Below are 25,887 nucleotides of genomic sequence, written 5' to 3' on the forward strand. Positions count from 1 at the left end.
TTTCCCTGTCCTGTGCAACTCCAGCTTGTACTGCAGCTTGCCTTGTTCCTAGAAGACGTGGAGGCTTGAGTTGCAGGTTACATGTAAGATGTGTTCTATAGCAGTGTAGGAATTGGCATCTTTCCCATTTCCTTTCTGTGCTCTCTTGTACTCAGCCCTGTCCTTTTATCAGTTTCTCTCCTGTTCCTTTCTCTCTGGTTGCACAGTGAGCAGCTGTGGGACTACTGTTCCTGGCTGTTCTTTGTACTTGGATCATGTGTTTTTTCTTTACTTTTCCACGTTGTCAGCTCTCTGATTTCTGCTGTCTTTCCAGCACTATGCTCCTTTTCCTTTCCTGCTCTTTTTTTCATGCCAAACTAGGAGCTTTGCTTTTCCCTGGAATATCCTAATTGCCCCATTTTAAAAGGCACAGAAGAAAAAACAGTTCTAGATCAGTGGTATAGAGACTGAAAAGATGGAACCATTTTCAGAGGATCATAAATGAAGGAGAAGTTTCACATGAAATCTAACAGTTAAACTGTTGGAGTAGAAATGGCAAATTGTACTTCCGTCTGTGCTGGGCTATGCTAGGAGAACAGAGGTGTTCAATAACACTCAAAACTAATCAAAAGATACTTTTCATGCAAATACATTCACCAGTAAACTTTCTGCCACCAGACATCTCTGAACCCAAGAACTGTATCAAATCTAAACCCTTTTGAGATTTGTGAATATAAAATGCACTAATAGGTCTGTTAGGCTACCCTGATACGTCTGTTAGACTATAGACAATTCTTCTTCAAAGTTTAACCCAAACTCAAAGCACGTGGGACAGGGAAAGCTTCGGTTTTGTGTTACTCTACATGTTATTTGTGACACGGAGGCTGAAACTGCTGCCTGCTGCCAGAAAAAAGAAAAAAAAAAAAGCAAGCTCCATTATTATCTGTCTGTGAGTGAATTTGTGCACACCTATGCCCTGGGAGTGTGGTTATTTCTAATTGTAGCTTTGATGCTTTTCCTTCCTGTCTGCCAGGTTTGGTCACTGGCCATGGTCGCCACTGATCTCTGTCTTGGACCGAAGTCTGACCCAGATTTGGAGATACCTTGGGCACAACATCCATTTGGACGCCAATTACTGGAGTCCTTGTAGGTGTCTGAATGCTGGGGAGGGGTTGGGGAATGGTTGCTGAAGCAGAGCCCTCCATAACTATGTACATTCTAAGGCATCATTTCAGATTTGGAGTAGTATGTATTTTTTTTTTCCCCTCTCAAGCCTGAGATGCATCAAGAAGGGAAGCTGCAAGTGTGTTTATGACATGCAGGAGGCAGCATTTGGCCTCCCATCTAGCACCCAGGTCTTCCTTGGCTAACATTGAGCAATAGGCCAGGTGCAGTTGGAGCTCTGCTTTCCAGCATGCCCACAATGCCTGACTTGGAGATTTTGGTTTTGTGCTCCCCACCTCCTAAATGAGCATGTTGGTGCAGCTGCTTTTTTCACCTCCAGATTCGCTGTTGCCATATAGCATTACTGGGAAATCATTCAGCTGGTCTCAAAGCCAAGTGTTAGCTGCAAATGTCTTCCTGCCAGTGAATCTGTTCAGGAGGGGACATAATTAGTAATTGATATTATCTGTCAATACACCCTATTTGGAGGTACAGGATTTGTGTGGTATACTTTGTATATTGTTGCTTGACCTAGCTCTTTCCTGCTGTATGGCAGCAGTGGGAGGGGGAACACAGGTAGTTCTTCGTCACTCTGAGTCTTCAGAGCAATCCAGAAACTTCACAGCTATCCAGAAAACGTGTGGTGGGGTTTTGCCTTGTGATCTAGATGCAGGATGCTTGCTTGTAGAGGGTTTTGTCAAAAAGACATTGTGGCTGGGAGTGAGTCTAATGGCTCCAGCATTACATCCAGTTAAAATCAGTTCTATGGGCATTGTTCCTGAAGCTGCGCAAACTTGGGATAATCAGGCCACAAGTACTGCTGGATTCCCCCACCTGTTAGGCCACGAGTGTTTTCAGGAGGACGACTTGGCTCCTCAAAGGTATGAAGGAAAAGACAACCCAGTCCTGCAGAACACACATGCCTCCTGTGGGCAGTAATGTGACCCAAATGGATTTATGCAACAGGCTCGAAATTAGTTGCCCTGGAGTCTCAGTGCCTTTGCCACTGAATTCTGCCCAATCTCATACTGTCTCTCTTTTTCATTTCCCAGGCTGGCTCACTACTCACAGCTCCACGATGTGCAGACCCTGGCCATGCTGTGCAGCGTGTTTGAAGCCCAATCCAGGCTACAGGGCTGCCCAAACTCTTATGGCCCCTTTCCTCAGCGTGCCTCCAACCTGGCCTCCCACAGCCGATATGTATGACCGCCATTTCTTTCCCATTTGTCTTGGATATCTTTGAACATCTTTCAGGTAGATGACATGATTTCCTCTCCTTTCCCCCTCAACAGCCCAGCTTTACTTCCTCTGGCTCCTGTTCCAGCATGTCAGATCCTGGACTTGGCACTGGAGGCTGGAGCATAGGTACCGAGACCTGGGGAGTAAATAGAGGAACCTGCCTCCCTTCTGGCCTAGGTTTTAGATGGCTCCTATGGTGGGGAAAGAAGGGAGTTAGTACTGGGTGTGATTGCTACCAGAGCAGCTTTCTGGGGTTTGGCCAACGTGATGTGACTCCATGGCTGGAAGCGAACAGGGCTTGCAGTAACTGTGTAAATGCTCTCGCAGTCCTGCCCCTTCTGACTTCTGTAGCATGCTGTCTGACTGGGCTTTGGAGAAATTGTTACAAACACCCTCGACATACCAAGCTAGTCGCCTGGATCACAGGTTAACCCAGAGCCAAGAGCTCACACTGCTGCCTTTTCCACATGGTGACAAGTAAAGGGACAGACCACTGTACTGGTTTGCTTCCAGCCTGGCTATAGCAAACACTCGGGATGACTGCCTCAATGCTGCCTGGTGCCATAGGCTTTCCACAGCCCTAGCGCTTTGCACAGTTTGAGGCTGTTATCCATGCTGACTACTCCTGGTAATTTCCTTGTCCTTCCTGTGCCTGGACATGGTTCCCAGGATTAGCTACTCCATCACCTTCCCAGGGATCGAGGTTGGGTTGACTGGCCTGCAGTTTCCTGGGTCCTCTCTCTTGTCCTTTTTGAAGACAGGAGTGACATTTGCTTTCCTCCAGTGCTCAGGTACCTCTCCCAGTCACCAGGATCACCCAACAATTATCAAGAGTGACCTCGCAATGTCATCAGCCAGCTAATTCCACAGAGTTTGGGGGGAAACGGCAATGCTGTGCTTTCTCCTGTCACTGGAAAAAACAGCAGTGGTTGGGAAGGTGGGGTTATTGGTGCCATGAGTACCTGCAGGCCTAAGGGCATTTTCTGCTGAGCTGTGAAGGTGTCAAAGAAAAGTCACTCTAAAGGGCTCCAGTGTCAGAGTTAAAGCTGTTGGCTGATTGCTAGTGATATACATGGCCTGAGGCAGCATCAGCCCTGTTAGCACCAAAGCTGTAACTTTTCAGTTCGATATCAAAGCATCTGTGACACGGGGAAGAGTGCAGAATGGGGGTTAACAGAGCTGATGTTGTCTTATATTGGTTATTAGCAGTCTTCTCCCTGCCCCCAGGGCAATACCTTATATACAGAGGCCCCTTTACGTAACAGCAGCCCTGGTGATGAGAGTCCTCCCTGTCTAGGAAAGCGGAGCGCAGACCTGCCGGGATTAACATTCCCAAGCAAACTCCATGGGATTGATTGCGTAGTTACTTTTTGTCTAAAGTGGAAGGTAAAAGGGATTCCTCCATATTAGATTTCTCTGCCTGATGATCCCCGTTCCCATCCTGTCACCAGAAGTGCAGTAGAAGCACTTGGCAAGTAGAGGTTGACACTTAGTTTTCTGAGGTACAGCAGTGTTTGTAGGAATGCAGAAGGTGATATGACCATGTCTTAGAGAGAAAACTGGGGTGTGAGAATGTGCGGTCTTCCATGTCTCCTTCTCCAGTTTTGAGGATGTTTTGCTCGTGAGTGCTGTGCTTTCTGAGGTATGCTTACGACCTTTGATGCTTGCAGCAAACAAAGACATGGAGCAGGCCTCCACTCCCTGGTGCGAGTCTTCTCCAGATGACTTCCGTTACGGAAACCTGATGTATCCTGATCATCGGGAGCGTGAGAAAGACCAGCATGAGAAAAACAAAAGGTAGGTTATAGCATGCCTTGGGGGTATTCAGGGATGCGTTACTCTGTGCCCAAGTCAGCTGGAACTCTATAGCCAGGTCTCTGTTGGTGGTGTGAAAACTAGAAAGAGAGTAGCATGCCTGCTTCTAGACAGTTTCATTCAGATGGTCATTTGGAGAAGCTTCATACTGCAGATCAACTCTGCTGGGATTGCATATGATACATCTACAGGTGGCCGTGGTGGGGGCCCCGGGGGGGGGGGGGGCAGTCCACCCATTGAGTCCACACTTGAGTGTAGAACAAGCGAAGGCCAGACCAGTTAGTGTTCAGTGATGTTTCAGCAACACATGGGAAGTAATCTGCCGCTCTTCTAGTGATGTGAGCTGGTTGCATAGCCATTACTGGGAAGAGGATTGCAACCAGAGTGTCTGAGAGTGAATCAGGTGGATGACAACCCTGTTTGTTCCTCGAGGCTCCTGGATCCTGCCAACACTCAGCAATTTGATGACTTTAAGAAGTGCTATGGAGAAATCCTTTATCGCTGGGGCCTGCGAGAGAAGCGGGCTGAGGTTCTGAAGTTTGTCTCTTGTCCTCCTGATCCCCACAAAGGAATTGGTGAGTGCCTGCTTCAGTCTGCTCTGGCTGCCCAGGCAGAGTCACAGCTCTGCCTCAGGAACTTAGGAACATGCAGTCAGCAGGCAGGATGAAAACTGTCCATTGATCTGCCCAGAGGTTAGCTCTGCCAGCAAATGGTTTTGGCTTCTTCGCAGCTCTGGGTGGAGATGAGCCTTGCAGATGTTGGTTCAAGGGCTTTGTAGACTGTAACATCTCTCCAGCGAAGCTGGGAATGTACATACTGCTACCCTAGCAATGTTCAGCTATTTATGCTGATGGCTATTCTTTACTCTCTCCGAATAAGAGCCCAGACATGCAGTGTCCTAATCCCTGCTTCTGGGCTGAATTGTCCTTACAGTGCCTGCGTAAAATTGCAAGATCTCTAACTGTGGGTGAGCTAGCCAAGAAATAGGCAAACAGAGCGTTTCTCCCAAAATATTTTCAGCAGCATAGGTACCCAGAACTGCCGCTTAAGAACAGCTGCCAAAATGTGTTCTTCCTAGGCCTCTGGGAAAAAATGCACTTGACCTGGGAGGAGAGCAGCAGATGAGAGATGCCAGAGAAGCAGCAGTTGTCTCACCTTGTGACCTGAGACTTTTCCTAGGGAGTAACTAAAGTGAAAATTGGTGCCTTTGACCACTGCCATTGCCCCTCCATGGCTAATGGTCATGGCACTGACTGCGCTGACAGCACGCATCGAGTGCGCTCTGTGCTCTCTCTATGATGAGAAACAAAGGCTGTTCTCATTTGCTCTTAGTTACACTTCATAGAGATAAGACAAGCGGGAAGCCTTCATCTCCGCAGCATGTGTCAGCGTGTCCCAAGCTAGAAATCAGACATATGTTCCCAGCTGACGGCTGTTTAGCCATCAGGGGAATTAGTGGGCCACTCTGTGCCCCAGCATGCCAATTGCCTGTTTCTTTGCTCCTGTATGGAGACCAAACTGAGACCTCTAAAAGTCACCGTTCTCCCACCCTGAAGGATATTTGCGGCAAATCTCTTGGGCAGTGGGTTCAGGGGACTCGTTTCTCGAACGGGGGGCTGTATGCAGCACTAATTGTCTTGCTATCCATTTCTTTCTTCCCACCAGAGTTCGGCGTGTACTGCAGCCACTGCCGCAGTGAGGTGCGCGGCACCCAGTGTGCCATCTGCAAGGGCTTCACTTTCCAGTGCGCTATCTGTCACGTGGCAGTGCGAGGCTCCTCTAATTTCTGCCTGACATGCGGACACGGAGGCCACACCAGCCATATGATGGAGTGGTTTCGTACCCAGGAGGTGTGCCCCACAGGCTGTGGATGCCATTGTCTGCTCGAGAGTACCTTCTGAGCCGTCCTGACAGCAGGGCGCCTGTGAACTGGATTTAATACTTCCCAAGCCATGTTGAATCAGCTCTGCTCCACAGTGTCTGGAGGAGATGCTACAGGGAGCTGAAGCAGGATGTCCTGGTGGTGCACTGCAGTGACGTTTACAAGTGCTTCCAGTATTCCTACACTTCCCAGGTTGCTTTCAGACTGATTTGACCAAACTCCCTGTGTCCATTGCTGGCGATGGATGCCAGACCAGAAAAATTGCGCTCTCCTGCAGAAGAGTGTGTGAATATTGGCTAGTCTCTGTTGGATGAGGAGGTGTTAAAAAGCTCCTTTGGAAACAGCTCGCCTGGCAGAGCAAAACTCATTCCAGCTACGTAGTGTCTTTCCAGGTGCCTCGTTACAGGGGCTCAAAGTGAGCAAAATAGTCATCTTTGCACAGTTAAGGCAGAAATAATTTGCAACCAACAGTGAGCTCTAAAGGCGAACTGTAAACTGCGCTCAAAGAGCAAATAGTCCATGGGACTGTGCTCAGAGTTACTTTTGGAAGCAACAGGGTCCTTATTTTGAATGTCTTGTTTACATCGTTTAGATTGCCCCATAAAGCAAAAGAATGAAAGTATGTTTTTCAGGATTACTTCCTAAATAGCTTCCTAATCACTGGTCAGTGTCTGCGGCTGGTGTGAAGAGCCCAGCCACATGCCTGAGGTCACTAGGATTAGTTGCTTTCTTCGAGCAGTTTTAGTACCATTACTCTTAAGGGTCTCCCCTGCTCTGACCCCGTGATACAATGCACTTTAACTTGCCTGTCCCTGCCTTGTCAGTGACATGTCCTGGTGACTGGGAAAGGCACCTGCCTTTTGAGTTTGGGATCCACACAGCGTTTCCATGGATGGTGGCATCTGAGGGCATTTTGGAAAGCCCTTGCTTCCTTACTGGGAAAACACAAGGAGGACGCTTGCGCCATGCAACTCCTTTGGCTGTTTTCTCCAGACTCTATGGAGGGAGTCAATGAATAATTTGAGATTTGCTGCTTATGTGCTTGAGTGGCGAGGCTTCTGAGCTGGGGAGGCAGCAATTTCTAGGGGAAAAGGGGTTTTGGAAGGGTGGTGGGATTCATGGAGGCAAAAGGTTTGTGTCTTTTCTCCCTCTGGAGCTTCAATTGGAGAATGTACCGGATTAATCTGTCTGTTTGGGGCTGTGCCTTCTGGGCACTCCCGTCCCGGGCATGCTGCTGTGTGGTTGCATGCACACACCGAGCACGCAGCCTGTGCCTCTCCTGAGCAGGCTTCCACCTGAGCTTTGGTTTTGGGCAAATGTGTGGTCAGGGACGAGCCTGCTGGAGTAACCCGCCACCCCGTGCCAGCACTGATCCCTTCCTCCCGCGCTTGCCTGCTGAGCAGGGCCACGTGCTGTGCCTGCTCCCAAACTTTGTGCTAACTCAGGCTGGGGGATCCTGCCGTGGAATAAAGAGATGGTGTATCTTAAACATTAAAACATTAAAATTATTTTTTTAAGTGCTGTTCTGATAGAACTTGGTGTTGCTGTGCTAGTTCTCCCTCCATGGGGAGCCCCCAGCAGCTCTCCCTTCCAGCGTGGTGGCCAGTGTTTTACCCCACGGTTGGGCACCCCACAGCCCTCTCCCTGCACCCCAAACCAGGGGTCCCACTCCGGATACCTGTGCCCAGTGGCAGCAGGACCTTCAGTAACTGGGGGGCTCACCGACTGCTGCTGGGACCGCGACCCTGGCTCTCGCACCAGCTGCCTTCGTGCAGGGACGATGTGATGGCACGTGGCACCGCGATGCCACGCCAGCCTGGGAACTGCCCACGGGTTGTGATGCACCTCTTGCGAAAATGAAGCCGGGCGGTGTCTGAGCCATTGGTGAACCAAACCCCATGTCCTGCGGTTTGGGGAGGCCCTGGGCAGCGTCTGAGCCCCCAGCAAGCAGGCAGGCATGCTGGGGTCCTGCCCAGTGCTGTGCCAGCCCTCAGGCGAGGGTGCTCTCTGCCGGGAGCCGCAGGGAGAGGGCTCCCGCCCTCCGCCTTACTACGTGACAGCCATTCAGCTTGGAAGTATTTTCATTTCCATGCTTGAGTGTGCGTGTAGGTTGGAAGGGAAAGGAGACTTGTTATTTAAAGGTGATGGACTGACAGATCGTGGTACTTATGTGTGTTATTACAGTTCATTACGGTCTATCTCCATAGTATCTGAATACCTCCGAGGTGGAGGGTGGCTGGCGCTGCAGAGGGAGGCGGAAAAGCATTTGCCGTGGCTGTTTGTGCAACCCTGCACAGGTAGGTGGAATTTCTTCCCGGACGCTGTGGGCATTTGTCTCACACCCTGCAGCGTGTGCAGTGGTTGCTTTGGGAGCGGTCTTGCTCAATGCTGAAGTGACTACTGCAAGGAAACAAGGAATGGCTTATTCTCACCTGGCTGGAGCCTGGCGAGAGGAGAAATGCATTGCCTTCGCTGTGCTCGGCAGCCCCTGTCTGGAATAAATGATCAGAAATGGGGTATGTTGCTGCTCTGGTGACCCACACCAGCCGCTTGTCCTCTTACCCACCTGCTCTTTGGAATAACTTGGTAAAGTGCAAAAAATTCCCAAATCTAGCCAAATTGCACTCTCTATTTCAGGCTTGAGAGAAGGGAGCAGGAGGGGGAGAGGAGGAGGCAGGCACTGCTGGGGAAGCGGGTCTTGGCACAGAACATGCCAGCGCGCCCCAAACCAGCTCTGGGGACACTGCCACGGTCAAACCAGGCAAATCAAATAGAGCATCCACCCAAAGGACAATGCCGCTGACCGTGGTCAGTCTTGCATGCTGGGGCGCGAGGTGACCCCTTCATGGTTTCTGCTGGTGCAGGAACCAGGGGGCATTGAATTAAACCAGCCACTCGGCATGAGGCAGGAGCGAGTTCTTTGTGCGCCACATAGGAAGGGTGTGAAACGACTTCCTTCAGGGCATCACTGATGCCATGGGTTTGCCAGAGCTCCAGGAGCGACTGGGCACTTGCAGGGAGTGAAGCTCCATGCCAGACCACCGCTGATGCTGCTGCCAGGCCAGAGAGCGCTGCCCGCGCATCCCCAGCCGGCACCCCTCTGCGGAGATGCCGCCACGCCTCGCACCTGCTCTTGCCCCCTTCCCTGGCCATCACAGGAGAGGAGGCCGAGCACGGGGAACCTTTGGGCCGACCCCAAGTAGGTGCTTGGGCAAGACTTGCTTCAGCTGCCTGCTGAGCGCGTCCCCAGGGCTGTTACCAGTGCATCCGCCCTGGTTTTCCCGAGGATGGCTGGAAGAGAAAGCTCCCACGACAGCCCACGCTGTGCCCTCCAGGCCACCGTCAGTTTTTTAAACCCTTTTTGTGCTCTGCAGAGCTAGCAGGCACGTAATGAGCATGGGGTGCCTTCCCTGTCCCTGCTGAGGCTCTCTGTGCACGGAGAAGGAAGTTTAATCCCCAACGATCAGAGTTTGGCAGAGAAACGATGATATCGGAGAAGGTGCCAAGGAAAACCTTTCCCTGTGGATGCTGGTCCTCGCAGTGTCTGTATCGTCCCCCTCCTCCTCGTGCAGCCACAGCCCCATTAACCCAGCGTCAGGCTGTGCCAGCGCTGCAGGGCCTGATCCTGCCCAAAGCCCAATGGCACATTCCAGCCATCTCCCTCGGGCCGGCCCCAGCGTCTGTCTGTCTGTCTGGTGGGTAAACCAGTTCAGGAACTGATGAGCCAAAACCATTTGGCTGCTTTCATTTTGGCCAGGCTGATCATCAGCCAGCTCCACTCCCCAATGCTGCTCACCCCAGGGGCCGGCACGGCATGGGGACGGGGGCGGTGGTGGGGACGGGTGGCCGTCGGCAAAGCCCTCCGCAGCCGATTCGGTGCTGTTACGGCAGCGTCTGCCGTACAGCTCAGTCCCAGCGCCGTCCCTCTCCCGCTGCCACCAGCGCTCGGTGTGTCCCTGCTCCGGGGGGTGACGGGGTCCCTCTGATCCTCCATCTCCATCCTCACCGCAGAGCTGGGGGTCGGCTCGCCCACCCTGCGGACATCCCTGTCGCTGGCGTGGGGGAAGGAGCCCCTGCGATGGAGCCCGGGAGCCATCGGCACCCTGAAATGAGCGCAGGTGGGGTGTCAGCTCACAACGGGCTCCCTGATGTCCCCAAGCCCTGCTGCGGCGGAGCTGGGGACGGCAACCCCTGCGTGCTCGGGAGACGACGGTAGCAGAGACCCACCAGGGCAGCCGGTGGCTTTGCACCCTGTGCTGTGCCGGGGAACCCGGGGCTGGCAAAGGCTGGATCCCTCCCTGCCCCGAGCTGGGACCACGAGCGAGCCCCCAGCGTGGCCCTTTGCGGCACGGGGTCCCCGAGGGACTTGGACGCCCCGAAACCTGGGCGTGCGGTGCATCCCCCCGGCTCCCGGGCCATCCCCGTGGCACCCGGCCTTGCCTTCGCTCGCCCTCCTTGTCCGCGAGTGCCAGTCGGGGCGTGGGTGGGAAGGGAAGGGAAGGAAATGCCTTTCCCCGGTTTCACCGGCCCCTGCGGCTGCGGGGAGAGGCTGGGACAGGGCAGGGAGCGCTCGGGGCCGCTGCTCCCGGCACCGCCGCGGCCACGGGACGCCGTTGGCAGGGCTGGGCCGCGAAGGACGGCCTGGACCCACGCCGCTGGCAGGACTGGCCGCGGTGACGGCGAGGCGGCACGGCTGGCGGGGATGGCACGGCGGGAGTCCCAGCCGGGGGTCCCCTCTGCCTCCCCCAGCGCCCTACGACGGGACGGTGGCCATCGCGCCCACCCCGGGCACACCCGGGGGTCCGTGTGGCGTGCCCACCCGCTGTGGGATGCGGGTGCAGCAGCCTCCGGCTGGTCGCCCCGGCTCATCTGGATCTGCCTCCGCCCCCACCTCGCCCCCACACTCACCCCAAAAAACCTTACCTCCCGACCGGGAGCCGCCCTGCCGTGCCGGAGGGCCGCGCCGGGGCTGAGCTCACCCACCCGTGCCGGGGCCGCCCCGGCCGTGGAGGGTGTCGGGAAAGCCCCCCGGGAGAGCGGGGTGTCCCACCCCCCCAGCACCTCCTTTGGGGTCTCCCCGCAGCCTCTCGAGGCTCCTCCGGCCTCCCGCCCAGCCCCCAAAGGAGGATTTTGACCACCCCCCCAAACCTCCGCCGTGGGCCCCGGCTGCACCCCTCTGCTGACGCACTGAGGATGCAGCCCTGGCTGGGAACGTGCCCCCCCCAAGCCCCCGCTGCTGCCATCGGGCTGGAAAATTAACCTGTGCCCCCCCCCCCCCCCCCAAAAAAAAGGACTTTTCCCCCCGAGCTGGTGGCAGGGCGATGGCGGGAGCCGGGCGGGGAAGTGGAGCCGACGCCGGCCACCGCGGCGGGTTTGGCATCTGTCTTGATTAAAGGCCTCACTTAACGACCGGCCAGCCGTGCCCGCCAGCACCTCAAGCACCCCAAAGCCTGGGGGGGCCGGGGCAGGGCCGGGGCGGGGGGGTCCCCATTCCTGAGCTGGCAAGCCTCGCTTTAATCACTGGCTGCAGCCCGGTGCGGCCGGTGACGCCAAAATTTGCCGGCACGTGGCCGACCCCTGTGGTCAAGGGTGTCACCCCAAAGCACATACCCCCCCCCCCCCAAAAATCCCAGGGGCGGCTCAGAGGGATGGCTTTCCAAAAAATGGGGTGAAGAAGCTCCTTTCTTGTTGTTCTTTGTGATTTATTTGTCTGTGATTCTCGGACGGGGGGGGTTGGAGGTGCTCCTCGGCCCCGGCACCCCCTCCCCCCCGGCTGTGGTGCCGCCCGCCCGGGCTAATTGCATGTGTGAAATTTAATTAAATATTGAAATAAAGCTGTAACCAGTGGGGGGACGACACGTAGAGCTGGGGTGGGGCGGCCGCGGGAGGGATCCCCGCGCTCCCGGGGAGTTCTGAGCAGGGACTGGGGTTTCCTCTGCCTTGGCCACCGCGGAGCTCGGGGGGGGGGGGGGTGGCACCCTGGGAAGGGGGATGCCTCCGGGGGTGCCCCCCCCCATACCTCCCTGGGGTTGCACTATACCCCCCCAGCTCCCACCCCGGGGTGCCCCCATACCTCCCCAATCGCCCCCCTGCCCCGGGATGCCCCTGCACCCCCCGTTCCCCCCCGGGGACACCCGCACTCCTCTTCCCCCCCCCCCCCCGCCCCGGGGTGCCTCAGTGCCCCCCCGCAACCCACCCGGGGTTGCCCATAACCCCCTTTCCCCCCCCCGAGTGTGCCCAGGGTCCCTCATTCTCCCCGGGGGTACCCAGTTGCCCCCCCCCGTCTGCCCAAGTCCGCTCTCCCCATCACCCGCCCCCGGGTGCCCCCCCCCCGCCCCGCCGAAGCGAGGGCACCTGCCGCGGGGGCGGAGCTTCCGCCCCCAAGCCCCGCCCCCCGCCGCTCCCCGGCCCAACGGGCGACGAGGGGGGCGCGGCGCGGCGGCGAGAGGGGCGTGACCGGTCGGCATATGCATGTATGCAGATGAGCAGGTGTGGGCAGAGCGCGGCGGCGCGGGCAGCGGGACGGGCAGCGGGACGGGCAGCGGGACCGGCAGCGGGACCGGCAGCGGGGGGCGATGGCGGCGGCGGCGCCGCGCTCCTTCAGCGCCGCCGAGGTGCGGGCGCGGTGCGCGGAGGGCGCCTGCCTGGTCCGCTGCCGCCGCCGCCTCTACGACCTGAGCGGCTTCGTGCGGCTGCACCCGGGGGGGGAGCAGCTGCTGCGGCGGCGGGCCGGTACCGACGTGAGCGCCGCGCTGGACGGGCCGCCCCACCGGCACTCGGCCAACGCCCGCCGCTGGCTGGAGCAGTACTACGTGGGAGAGATGGAGCCCGGCGAGGAGCAGGTACCGCGCCGGCTGCTCCGGGCTCTGCGGGGCTGCCTGGGGTCCGGGATGTACGGGGTCCATAGGGTGACCCGGGTCCGGGATGTGCAGAATCCATAGGATGACCCAAGTCCGGGCTGTGCGGGACCTGAGCAGTGTGGGGTCTATAGAGCACCTCAAGTCCAGGGTGCATGGGGTCTGAGCTGTACAAGGTCTATAGGGCACCCCGGCTCTGGACTGCACAGGGTCCGAGCCATATGGGATCTACAGGGCACCCCAGGTCCAGGCTGTGCAGGGTCTGAGCCATACAGGGTCTATAGGGCACCCCGGGTCCAGGCTGTGCAAAGCCTGAGCCATACAGGGTCTGTAGGGCACCCCAGATCTGGGCTGTGCAGGGTCTGAGCCATTCGGCATCTATAGGGCACCCTGGGTCCGGGCTGTGCAGGGTCTGATCCATATGGGGTTTACAGGGCACCCTGGGTCTGGGCAGCACAGGGTTTGAGTCATATGGGGTCTATAGGGCACCCCAGATCTGGACTCCTCAGGGTCCAGGTTGTACAGGGCACACAGAGGCTCTATAGAGTCTGGGGTGTATGGGGCATGGAGTCTTTGGGATGCATGTAGTGTATAGGGTGTATAGGGCACCCAGGTCCAGGCCTGGGCCATATGGGACGCGGTGTGTATTGGGTCTGAGCTGCATGCTCAGCCAGACGCTTGGCGTCCCAGCTGTGGAGGGTCTGGGGCATACGGGGCATGAGGGGTGCATGGGGCAGGGGTTATCTGAGGTTCCCGGGGTCCTGCGTGGGGGATGCCTGAGGTGTACGGCATGGAAAGGAAAGGTCCCGTGTTCATGGCCCTCGGTGGCTCTGAGGAGGTCTGTGGGGCTGTCAGCATCTATGGGGCTGGGTTCTCTGGGGCCTGAGGTGCAGAGAATAATGAGGCGCATAGGGTCCAGGCCCCTCAGGGCCTGAGACGGACCGTGTCCCAGCTGCACAGAGCCTGGGGTCCCACCCCATGGTCCCATCCCACCCTGGCTGTGCCAGGAGGCAGGGCTGATGGGTCACCCTGGCATGCCAGCACGGTGTGGAGGTGTTGGGCTCTTCGGAGGGGTGTGGGAGATGGGGAAACGCAGCTTGGTGTTGGTTTTAGCAGGGCCATGTGGCACAGGGTGGGCGATGGGGCAGGGCACCCTTCCTGGCACCGTTGGCGCTCGGCCAGGGACCAGGGTGCTGGACACTGGGGCTTGCTGGAGATGAGCGTCCGCTGCTGGGGAGAGGAGCCCAGCCACTTCCCTAACTTGTCCAGGTGTGGGGCAAGGGTGGCCGTGACTCAGTGCCGTCCTCGCCGTGCCAGCCCCGCACTCAGCCGCTGCCTAGGCGGAAGGGAAAGTGCCCAGGGAAGTGCAGCCACCGCCAAGTGAATTTCCAGGAGTCAGTGTGGCACCAGCCACTGCCGCCCCGATTACCGGCCCTCACCGGCATGCTGCGGGCAGGATGCCCAAGCAGTGGGGCCAGCCCAGCCCCCTTTGCTATCCCAGCGGCTGTTTTCCCCTCCGGACATCCCGGCAAGGTTGGTGACCGGTCGGTCCCTCCGGGCTGGTTGTTTGCACTCGCGGATTCTCCTCCCCGCAGCGCGGCCTCAGCCCTGATCGGCGGCAGTGCCACAGACGGGGCTTTGTTCCGCCTGGGTGCAACGCCTGCTCTTTCCCTGGATCCCAGCGATGGCACCTCCTCTGTTGGGACATTTGTTGCCGCCGCCTCCTCCCAGGCGTGACGAGCCCGACGGGTTGGGGCGAAGGAAGGTACCGGACAAACAAGTTCTCGCACCGCAGCCCCGTGCACCGAGGGGAATTGCCACCATCCTAATGCAAATACACGGCGTGATAATGCTGGGGCGCAAGGAGATCAGATGCTACCTGGCGCTAGATAACCCATCCCACGTTGTAACATGGCGGGGAGGGGAAAAAAGCTGCCTGCTGCATGGCGAGGCTGGCCACGCTGTGTCTGGCATGCACTTGATGTGTGAGCTCCTCTGCTGGGCTTGCTACTCCAAAAATCCCTGTTGGAGGGAGATGGGGGGATTTGATGCTCTCAGTGGCACTTGGGTTCTTGCTTTGGTTGCTTTTGGGCAACAGTACCCCAAGCAGCTCTTCAAAGGAGGCGTTGCATGGCCCCGGTCTGGCTCTGGACCCCCACGGCTTTGCTGGTGCCTCTCCTCACCTGCTGGAGGTCCCGGGGCTGCACCATCCCTGTGCTGCGGGACACGGGAGCCGGTAGTCCTGCAGGCATCCAGCATCCCTCCTGCTTACACCCAGGGACTTCGAGGGTTTTGGAAAAGGGGAAAAAAGTGTGTTAATGAAGGAAGGGGTGAAGAGGAAGATGAGAGCCAGCCTTCATCCTGCTGGCACGCCTCTCCGCGCCCCTTCCTGCAGCTCTCAGGAGCTCAGCTCCATCCTTCAGCCACAGGTCCCACTTCTGCATCACCCAGCCCAATTTGGCTAAGGACAAATTAACCCCCAAACTTTTTATCTATGCAAACAGAATGCATAGGGGAGATCAAAGTGAGAAGCGATAATTACCCTAACTAGACAGTGGATTTTAACAGCCTTGCTAGAGGGAAACTGGATCATCTAATTACCCCTCCAATTTAAGCAATGAGAGACTTTCATCACAGCCTCTTTGGGGTGCGTGACATGGCTGTGAGTCACGGTAAATCCCCCCTCCCTCTTGGGGCTGGTGTCCTTCCCTTCCTCTCGCCCGCATGGCCACATGTGGGGCTTGCCCTGGTTCTCCGTCCCAGCCAGAGCTCACTTGGACATAGGCGCTTACATGTTCTTTGGAGGTGTTGTAACAAGAAGTGGCTTTTTTTTTTATTATTATCATTAAAACAAATTAAATTCAACCTCCTTTTAATAGTCCTGCTGCACCCTGTGTTTAATGGGCTGAGACGCAGCCTTGGGCAGCTCTGCCAGCCGCTGCCCAGGGACCACCATGCTGGTGGGATGATGATGCTGGTACCATGCCACCGTAGGTGGGGACCTCGCTTGGGCTCCCTGTGCCTCGTAGGGTGTCCTCATGCTATGTGCCTGAACCTACATTGCCAACGCAGCTTGTCGCATGTGGACATCAGCAAATCAAGCCGTTTAGGAGCTCGGTGAAGGTGCTGGAAGCCCCAGAGTGATGCAGAGGCATGGCAGGGTTCCTGTGGGCTTTGACTCACTGGGCAAATGGGCGCGGGTGGAAAAACCGGGTCCGGGCTGCTGGCAGAGCGGCTGTCTGTGGGCAGCATTGCCCTGCTTGGGCCAGGGGCAGGTTTCCAGCTTCTCCTCTTGCCTGCGCCCTAGGCATATCAGACCTCACGATGGATCATCCCTCCTATCTGTACCTGCTCGCATTGCAGCTGGATTTTGTTTTTCTTTTAACACCCCAAGCCCTGATGCAGGGCAGCACCAGGGTGGCGTAGCTGGCACAGGACTGGCGCCGAGCTCCCCACAGCCCTGCCTGACCCGCACAGGGCAGCGCGATGCTTGGAGGTGGATGCCGGGTCACCCAGTCACCGCATTGTGCCATGCCCTGGGTGTTTGGCCCCATTACCTCCTAGCAGGAGAGCCGGCACCTTACCAGTGCTGCCACTCACCGGGGCTGCGGCACGGGAAGGCAGCGCTTCGTAGGTGTTAACTTTCCTTTTGTTACATCAGGCCTCTTGCACATCTTTTCTGGCAGGACCTGTTTGCCTGGGGATGACTCGGATGCATCAGCATCACCCATGGGTGACAGGCAGAGCCCAGTGTTCACAAAGACCCCTTCAGCCTCCTTCGAAGCCACCTTTTTTTTTGAGGAGGAGGAGGATGGGCAGAAGCCCCAGCGCTGGTCCAGGTGCCAGTGGGGCTCTGTCCCCTCAGGGGCCCCTGCACGCTCAGGGCAGGCAGGAGCGTGCCACCATTCCGGGGAGCGAGCCGGGGCACGCAGGCATGGCTTGCACCCCAGTTGCACCATGGCTGCCGGTCCTTTTGGTGAACAAGAGGAGAACTTTCCTTCTGCTGCCTGGCCGAGGAAGAGGAGGAGGAGGTGACTCAGGCAAGGCTGGGCTCTGGCAGGGAGCTGCTGTAGCATGCAGGGCATGTCACTGGTGGCACCCGTCCTCCCCAGGCTGGGTGCCGCTAGTGAGGAGGGGTCCGAGCCTCCCATCCACCTCCCTGACCTGGGAGGATGGGGAAGCCTCCGGCCGCAACATGATGCTTGGGTGTCTGTGGGCAGGGGAGTTGGAGGCAAGCGGACGTTTCGGAAAGGGGAGGAGATGTGCCTTAGTGTTTCGTCAGCCTGGCTTTCTTAAGCATCCTTCCTGCTGCCAGTGAGGCTGCGGTGCAAGCCTTGAGGTGGAGAGCACAAGCTCATTTCTTGGGGGATGGAGAAACTGTCTCTATGTCTTAAAGCCAAATTTTCTTCCAAAGCACCTGCGGGGAAGAGGCAAAACCGTAACTTGACCATCCTTGGCTGGATTTCAAGGCATCCCACCTCCTGGGGTTTCGGGTTGTCTGGCTGAAGGATGGAGTGTGCAAAGCTGGAAAGAGCAGTGGGGTCTCTCGCAGAGGGAGATGTGGTGGTCCACAGCATCAGCTCACGCCGGCGCTCTGCCTGCAGTAGAATTGATGCCTGCTCAAGTCCAGCCTGGCTGGAAATATCCCCTGTCCTGCCCTGCCTGCTGCCCCAGGGTGAGGGGCTGCCTTGGGCCTGGGTAGCACAACTCCTGTACTGGTGGGATGAGGCTTGAAATCTGGCTAGCCCAGGAAAGGGGGTGGGAGCCTGGCCAGCAAGGAGTGCCTGCTGTCGGCAAACAGCGCCCGAGCCCTGCCTCGGCGTCACCAGCGTGGCACAGAGTAAAGTCCTGTCCACCCCGGCGAGGTGACACCAGTCCTCCTGCGGCTGCCGGAGGGGGGTTTATTCCCAACAGGGATGCGATGACCTCATGTCCCTCAAGGGAATCGCATCCCTCTCGGAGCAGCAGGGAGAGCATCCGTCGGGGAGCCTTGCTTGCACCACGGCTGCCGGAAGAAAACCCTTCCTTGCTGCAAGCGGCACAGCTGGAAACCCCAGCGGGTATTGCTGTGCTGGGGCTGCCAGACTGCACCGTACCCTGCTGCCGGGTTAATGGGTAACTCTGATGAAACGGGAGAAAAGGCATGTTTGGCACGTCCTGCCTGGGGAGCTGGCGGGCTGGTGTCACTGCTGCCGGGGGGCTTGGCCGGCTCAGGGCTTGCACAGGCACACTGCGGCCTCACCAAGCCCCTCGCTGGCGGCAGGGCCGGTGCCGGAGCTGGCAGGGCCGCGAGGAGGCCGGCGCTGGCAGCCGGCGATGGGTTTGCTTCCAAGCATCAGACAAGGCAGGTTTCTCCTGTTTCTCAGCCAGCCCTGGCAGCAGGACCGCAGCCTGGGCTTCATCCTGCCGCCGCCGCACCAGCGCGTCCCCCGGGCCTCGGCGTGCCCTCTCTAGCCAAAACCAAACCCCCACCATATCTTGCGTAGCATGTGGCGAAGGTGCCCGGCCCAGTGCCACCACGCAAAGGGCACTTTACCTTTTTCACCCTCCCGCTGCATTTCTCCCCCCCCACCCTGTGCCTGGAGCCAGGGTGGTGGCACCGGCTGTGCCGCGCTCTCCGGCTCCGGCAGCCTGGCTTCCTCGGGGACCAAAATGCTGAGCTGGGCTTCTGGTGGAGAGCAGCGGGGTGGGGAGGAGGGAGCCTGGTGCTGGCATTATGAGCACCAGCCCGGCGATGCCCCTCGCTTTGCTGGCAGCGGCACTGGCTCAGGCTGGTGCTCACTGGGCCACTGGCCTGCGAGAAGGTGAGCTGCGCTATGGCACTGCCCGTTTGCAAGGGGAAAAGATGGCCAAGGGCCCGGGAGCGTCTGCTTTGCAACACCAAAGCGCTGACACCCAGTGCCCTCCTGGCAGCACAGTGGGGTGCTCTGAAAACCGGGCTTGGGGAGATTTCCAAAAAGACCTGGGCGCGCGATGCTCGGTGCGGGGTTCGAAGGGCAGTGCAGCTCGCTGGCAGCCGTATCCCTCAGGAACCTGCTCTGCAGGAACTGACTGACTTAAATTCACCAGATTTTTTCCCTTATTTATTTAGCAGGCGGGCGTGAGCTTGCTCTGCCCGTGCCCCTGGATGGCACGGCCACCACCGTCCCCAACCACATCCACACTGGTGCCTCATCGCAGGGTTTTCCTTCTCTTTTCAGAGCCACCCCGAGCCGGTGGACGAGAAGGCAGTGGATGCTGCAGCCCAGACCCCAAAGCAGATGGATCCCCGCTGTAGAACGGTGGATGTGGAGAAGGTAAGAGCTGGGGATTTCTCCGGCACGCTGTTTGCTGGAGCGCTCCCGGGGGAGACCAGGTCTCCTCTTCCCCACATGAGCGCTGGCTTTCTGCTGACTCCTGGGATGGGAGGGATGCCAGGAGGGAGCTGATCTGGCTGCTCCTGTCCCTTCTCCCAGAGTAGACGGCATCGCTCATGCTTTATTGCCTAGGCGTGGCTGTGCTGGGAGGCTTCTGCGGCATCGACGTGGGTGGAGATGGCTTTCTCTGACAGCGGCTATGCCGTTCAAGTGGGACGTGCTGCCAAGCCACACCTGACTTGTTTTATTTTTTTCATTTTTTCCTCTTGACTGAGCACTGGTAATGAGCACTAAGGGATACCCTGGCCTGGGGAAGGGTGATCCCCATGTGCACGGGGTGCTCCCTGCCCTGCCAGCTCCTTTCCGAGCACGCCACAGGAGTGGGGATTTGTCCCCCAGGTGCCTTTGGACGTCCCTGCCATTTGCAGCACCATCTGTTTGCCGTGCCTTGCACAGCCCCGGCTTGTGAGCATGCTTTTATCTTGCAAAAGGATTTTTTTTTTTTTTTTTTTTTTTTTGAGCAGGAGAACACCTTTCACCCCCCCACCTTAATATTTCGCTGCTGACCGCTGTTAAAAGCAAATCTGCCGTCCCAGAGTGACCTTTTCGCTCTAACTTTTCCGGTACCTCCCCAACAGAGGGTGTCTCCACACACCTACTGCAGGCCGGAGTTGTTTCCCCTCCTGGGTGATCACATCCGTCCCTGCCTGCAGCAGAGCCCCAAAAATGCCCACGGCCACCTCAGCTCCCCAGGGTGCTGGGTTGCCGTGCTGGCACCGTGCGGCACAGGACAGCTGATGGAGAGCTGCCAGGCCCAGGGCTTGGCCGGGCGAGTACGGTATCTCTCCCGGAGCAGAGGTGGGACCGAGAAACCACCTTACCTGGCCGGGCCAGCAGAAGATGCGTCTGGGGATTCTGAGCAGCAGCAGAGGCAGTGCTGCCAGTTGGATCTGTCTATTTTTGTCCCGTGCAGACATGCGCGCCCACACGGGTCCCTTTTTGCTCTTGCAGCCATCTGAATGCAGCCGTGTGCCTGCGCAGCGACTGGCATTTGCGTTCCCATCCTGTATCCCTGCTCCACATCCCTTCCTGCTTCGCTCCTTGCTGCTGGAGCGCTTGAAGGGCTGTGGCTGTCCCATGCGTCCTCTCAGCAAGGAGAAAAGCCCTTGGCTGGGGCAATGCCATGGGGATGGGCTCCGTGTCCTATCGACAGCTTGCTGGCACGGCTAGCGCACGGGGAGTATTGCTGCTTGCTATCTAATCTTGGCAGCTGCCGGGGTGGGGGAAAGAGCCTCGGTTATCAGGGCCTGATGCTGAGCCAGGTCCGGGTACAGCCACCTTCACCTTGAACTGCTGGCAGGTACCCGGTGGCACAGGGGTGAGCTCAGCCCCGCGTTTTTGGGTGGATGGGGCTGATGTGTGTCTGGCTCTGCTTGTCTGCCCTGCACTGGTGCTTGTGGGGAGCTCAGGGCTGCCTGGAGCAAAAACGCTTCCCATGCTGCTCGTGGGGCATGGGAAGGGGTTTGCAGCCCAAAATCCTGCAGGTGCGACGCAGCTTTGTGCCTGGTACCGGGGTGCTGTGTGGGTCCCGTGGGGGTACAACTGCTGTCTGCTCCCCCAGGACCTGGTGGACTGGCAGAAGCCCTTGCTGTGGCAGGTGGGCTACCTGGGGGAGAAGTATGATGAGTGGGTGCACCAGCCTGTGGATCGGCCCATCCGCCTCTTCCACTCGGATTTCCTCGAGTCCCTCTCCAAGACGGCGTGGTGAGCTCCCAGGGGTCTGCACCGTGCCCCGGCTGGTGCCTCTGGCGGGGAGGGGGGGGATGGCTAGCCACCCCGCGGGGTGCTCCTTCTGACATCTCCCTCTATGCCGTAGGTATGTGGTGTTCATGGTGTGGGCTCCCGTGGTGCTCTATCTCAGCTGGGTCAGCTACACCTCCCTCGCCCAGGGCAACACCAGGCTCTTCTCCTCCTTCACCACAGGTATGAGCGGGCAGCAAAGCCTTTGGGCTCAGCTCACTGCCCCCCCTCCAGGTCCAGGGGTAGGACAGCCATGGGCTGGGGGGGAGACCTCTGCATCCCTTCTCCATCCCTTCTTCTGTGCATGCTCACCACGAGCCGCATGAAAGAGCAGTGGATGAGCCCCTGTCCCCACGGCCACCAGCATGTCCCCTGCATGAAGCCACCTGCACTGCTTTCAAGCCTGAGCTCGCCCACACGATTCAGTGCCTCCAAGGGGACCGATGGAGGCGTGGAGCCCGCTGGCCCGGGCTGCAGCCCGCTCCCTCTTGCCTCCCTTCCTTCCATCCCCAAAACCAAGCCCCGCTGGCGCTGGGGTGCGTGCCACCCCCCGCTGACACCCACCCCGGGCCATGGCTGAATGCCGGTGTGGCGGGCGAACAAACCCGGCTCTCAGCACTGCCGGCGTCGCACAGTGCGGGGCTTGTTTGCCCGAAGCGCCTGCCCTTGAATCTCCCACTGTCTGCTCCCCCGGGAATAACAAGTGTGGCCAGGGCAGGCTGTCGTCTTTGTTGTGCTTTTTTTTTTCTTTTTTTTTTTTTTTCTGGGCTCCCTATTTTTTTTGCAAGGTGCCACCCAGTGCCAGCTGTGCCTGGCTGCGGGGTGGAGCGTCCACTGCACCGGCACCCCCCCTTGCTCCTTGTGGCATTTGGCACCTTGCTGCTAAGGGGTTGGTTTTTTTGGTGTTTGGGGTTTTTTTCCCCTCAAATGAACACGTTTGGGGGGCGATCTGAATCCTGCTAGTGAGGACACAGGGCTGGCAGCCAGCCCCAAAAGGAGGAGGTGGCTGAAAAATGCTCTGCGGGGGAAAGTGCCCAACAAACCTATTCTTTTTCCCCCAAAATAAAAAAAGCCCAACAATGCCAGCAACACTGTTTAACTGTCACGAGTGCTGCCTGCACAGACAAGGTCCTTCCTGCCTTGTTCTGGTGGGCGAAGCAGCTTTGTAAGGACAGGCCTGTCCCTGGAGTGCACATCCAAGCCCCCATTGGCATCTGGGATGCAAGGGACCCCCCTCATCAGCTCCTTGCAGCAGGGAGAAGCCGACTGTTTCCATAAGGAGTGTGAATTAATGGGAATCGAAGGAAAATGTGGTTTGGAGCGGTGCTTGGGAAGGTAGCTCCCCAGGGAACTTTGGGGCAGGAGGCAGCTGAGAGGTGAGAGGGAGGGAGAGCCGAGCTTCGCCCTGATGCCGATGGGAGGATGGCGATGGATAAGAGCGCCTGCACGTCACCTGCCCCACTGACTGCTGCACGTCTCGTTGTGTAGAGTACTCCATCCCTGTCCACAAATACTACTTCCCCTTCATCTTCCTCCTGGGGATGTTCCTGTGGTCCCTGCTAGAGTACCTCATCCATCGCTTTGTCTTCCACATGAAGCCACCTGCTAGTAACTACTATCTCATCACCCTTCATTTCTTGCTGCATGGGCAGCATCACAAGGTGAGTCGCAGCTTACGCCTCCACCGGCGCCCCGCCGGGCCGTGGGAACGGTGGCCTTTGCTCAGGTGGAGCCTGTTTGTGCGTGTTTGACGTGACTCGTGGCATCTTTGCCGCAAGCGGGGCCCTTACCTAATACTGGTGAGGGCTGCAAGACGGGCTCAAAGGAGCTGGAGTTAGATTTGCAAGCTCCAGTTGGGCTAGGGGGAAGACCAAAAAAGCCATGGGCTCCCTCTAGCTTCACTGAAGGAAACGTCCTGGTGGAGCTCGGGGACCTGCCAGCCAAAGCCACCGGCTGCCTGGCCACCTCGGTGTGGGCGAGGGGCTGCTCTCACCACTGGGTGCATCTTTTTGGGGAGGGTTTCTGGGGGCTGCTTTGGTGTTGGCTTTTCCCAAATGGGCATGCCCAGTGCTTGGCAGGGATGCGCTAGGGGATGTGGGGTGAGCTAGGAGCCAGCTGTCTCACTGTCCTTCTCTACTTCCAGTCTCCGTTCGACAGCTCCCGCCTGGTCTTCCCTCCCGTGCCGGCCTCGCTGGTGATCGGCTTCTTCTATGGCGTCCTGCAGCTCCTGCTGCCCGAAGTGCTGGGGCTCTCAGTGTTCGTCGGGGGGCTCTGCGGCTACGTCATCTACGACATGATGCACTATTACCTCCACTATGGCTCGCCGAAAAAAGGCACCTACCTGTACGGCCTGAAGGCTTATCATGTCAAGCACCACTTTGAACACCAAAAATCAGGTAGCACTGTGTTCCTGGCACGTGCTGGTGGGGATGAGGGCTGCAGGAGCCCAGCCTGCCTGCATGTGTGCAGCTGATGCTCTGAAATATTTGGTGTTTGCGATTTGGGATGGGGAAAACCAAGCACCGCGCTGCTGGGGAAGTGGCGTATGAGGTGCTGCAGCTCCATGGGGCATGTTTCTCGGCCCCCCAGATTGAGGATGGGGAGCCGGCATGGCGGTGAAGGCGACAGTCTGTCTCGCCGGCGGGCACCAATGCCTCCTGGGAATGCTGGGGTGGAGGCAGAGTCCCCGCGGCACTGGGATGTGGGTACCCATCCCTGCCCGGGGCAGCATCTCGTTCTGCCGGGAGGCGTTGGCGGGCACAGGGTGAGGCCCCGGGCTTCCCTGCATCTGCCCCGCACCTTCCCCAGCCCAGTGCTTGCTCAACCTGCCCTTTGGCCGGTTTCCTAGGAGAAAACGCCCCGTCCAGATAAGCTATCATCCATGGCGCTGGTGACATGGCCCAGCCAGCTCCTTCTGCTCCCTCCGCTCTTCCTCCTTGCCCTTGCCTTGCCTTCCTCCCTCCCTGAAACGCGGGCACTCCTCCCTCACCAGTTAATGTAGAGCAAGCTGTGACCTGTCCCCTGTCCCCAGCAGCATCCTGGTGACAGCAGCACCACGGGCTGACCGGTCTCTCTCCCCTGTCCACAGGCTTTGGCATCAGCACCCGCTTCTGGGATCGCCCCTTCCGGACGCTCATCCCCGAGGAGACCTTCGAGAAAGAGGATTGACGGCCCCAGCATGGCGCCCAGCTGCCTGCTCCGTCCCTCCTGGGCTGGGGCTGGCATCCCTCCCCAGCCTTCGGCAAGGCCGGCTGGCCCCTGCCCCCTTCCCTGGGGGCTGTGCCACAGCGGTGGCCACACACCGGAGCATCCCCATGGTGCGCTGTGGCTCAGCTGTGGCACTGCCAAGGGGGACAGGGGGGCGAGGATGGGGGGAAAGGGGAGGAGGAGGAGGAGGTTGCAGGGCTCCCTGGGGGCCTCCTGCCCCTTCCTCCCTGCCCTCCTGCTCCAGGCCACGGATGCACCGGCAGGTCTGCTGCCCGAGTCATGAAGTGCCTGATGCCGCCCTCCCTCCTCCATCCTGGCACCTTGCCAGAGCCCCCCCTTGCTCACAAGCCCCTGGCCCTCCCAGGGTGCCACCTCCCCAGGGCATCCAACATGCTGCGGTTAACCCCATCACCTAACTTGTGCAGAGGGGCTTCCGTATCCCGGGTCCTTCTCCTGGCCCAATCTCAGCACAGGGTTTTCTTGGCCTGTGGGCCTTGGGGTGAGGGTCCCCCAGGTCTGGATTTTGCCTTTTTCTAACCAGTGCACCCATATCTCTCTGCCAAATTTATCAAGTTTGTGGTTTTTGTAGACATTGGCTACTTGAAACTCAAACTCCAGTGAAGAGAATCACTATGAGATGCCTATTTTTTTGCTGATCCTGTGATTTTTTTTTTCCTAATGTTTACTGCAGATATTTAAAGGTTTGGAATAAAGTTATATGTAAAACTGTAGACACTACAATTGTAAATATACTGTATATTTTGAAAAATAAAGCCTTTTAAAAAGGGTCTGGCCGCATGTATGTGCAAATGTATCCCTCAGGGCTGCTCCTGCGTCCTCCCACCCTTGGTGCATCCGTTCCCAGGCGCTGACGGCCCTCGGTGCTGCGGTACCTTGTGGCCGCCTTTCTCGGCTCCTTATGCTGATGAAAGCCGTGCTGTCAACCACAGTGGTGGTGAGGGAAATGGTCTTTGCAGGGGGGAAGTGCAGCAAACCTGCATGACCTTGGGCTCTTGGTAAGCAGAAGCTGGCTTGCTTCTCCGAAGTTGGGCAATAGCATTATGTGCTATCCGTTCTTCCCAAAATCAGCCTGGCCTTCTGACGAAGCCACCCACAAAGCTTCCTGTGCTCCCAGCAGAGGTCAAGCGCTGTTTCCAGCACTGGTGTCCACAGCCTGCTTCCTTTGATGCTGGGGGTCCTGAGGCTGCAGGGAATGGAAGGGGAGCAGAAGGTCCCAAAGAACCAGCATCCCTCATGTGGGATGCGTGTGCTCTGGAAGGTCCCGCTGCCCGGTGTGGGAAGCTCAGTAGGGCACTGAGCTGATGCCAAGAGTGTTACAGTGCCCTGACAAGCCTTGCCACAGCTGGCAGCACAGGAGAGAAGGGATTGGGGTGCTCAAAATAGCAGCAAGTGTCAATATGGGGTTGGGCACAGCCTCCCCATCTCCTTCCTTCTGATGTGCTTCCTATGGGAAATTCCTTCTTCCAGCAGGCAAAACCCAGCACAGGGGGATATGGCCTGCCTGGCCCCTTCCTCCACCACCCCAAGCAACTTTCCGGGAATGGGGAGCCAGGGCGGTGTGGGAAAC

The 25,887-nt window shown here is 58.0% G+C and overlaps 2 protein-coding genes across 6 annotated transcripts in view; both read left to right on the forward strand.

Annotated features, from left to right (window-relative positions):
* Window positions 1-7,596, forward strand: part of WDR59 (WD repeat domain 59) — a 50,238-nt gene extending 42,642 nt beyond the window's left edge. For 2 of the 5 annotated variants that reach the window (XM_075040384.1, XM_075040380.1), the window contains 6 exons: window positions 1,013-1,125; window positions 2,196-2,343; window positions 2,436-2,508; window positions 4,053-4,179; window positions 4,630-4,772; window positions 5,863-7,596. In XM_075040384.1, the coding sequence (XP_074896485.1) occupies window positions 1,013-1,125; window positions 2,196-2,343; window positions 2,436-2,508; window positions 4,053-4,179; window positions 4,630-4,772; window positions 5,863-6,098 (840 nt within the window). In that variant the 3' untranslated portion in view covers window positions 6,099-7,596. Of the gene's footprint in view, window positions 1-1,012; window positions 1,126-2,195; window positions 2,398-2,435; window positions 3,174-4,052; window positions 4,180-4,629; window positions 4,773-5,862 lie in introns of those variants that run through there. The other 3 variants (XR_012652227.1, XM_075040381.1, XR_012652228.1) reach the window with 3 other exon arrangements.
* Window positions 7,597-12,620: 5,024 nt separating this feature from the next.
* On the forward strand, window positions 12,621-24,401 carry FA2H (fatty acid 2-hydroxylase). The gene is made up of 7 exons (XM_075040385.1): window positions 12,621-12,921; window positions 19,137-19,232; window positions 20,914-21,056; window positions 21,169-21,275; window positions 22,581-22,753; window positions 23,236-23,488; window positions 24,181-24,401. Exons 1-7 carry the CDS (start codon window positions 12,655-12,657, stop codon window positions 24,258-24,260), a joined length of 1,119 nt encoding a protein of 372 aa, XP_074896486.1. The 5' UTR covers window positions 12,621-12,654; the 3' UTR covers window positions 24,261-24,401.
* The last annotated feature ends 1,486 nt before the right edge of the window (window positions 24,402-25,887 follow it).

The sequence above is a fragment of the Buteo buteo genome, chromosome 11, assembly GCF_964188355.1.
Source record: "Buteo buteo chromosome 11, bButBut1.hap1.1, whole genome shotgun sequence".
Classification (NCBI taxonomy): Eukaryota; Metazoa; Chordata; class Aves; order Accipitriformes; family Accipitridae; genus Buteo; species Buteo buteo.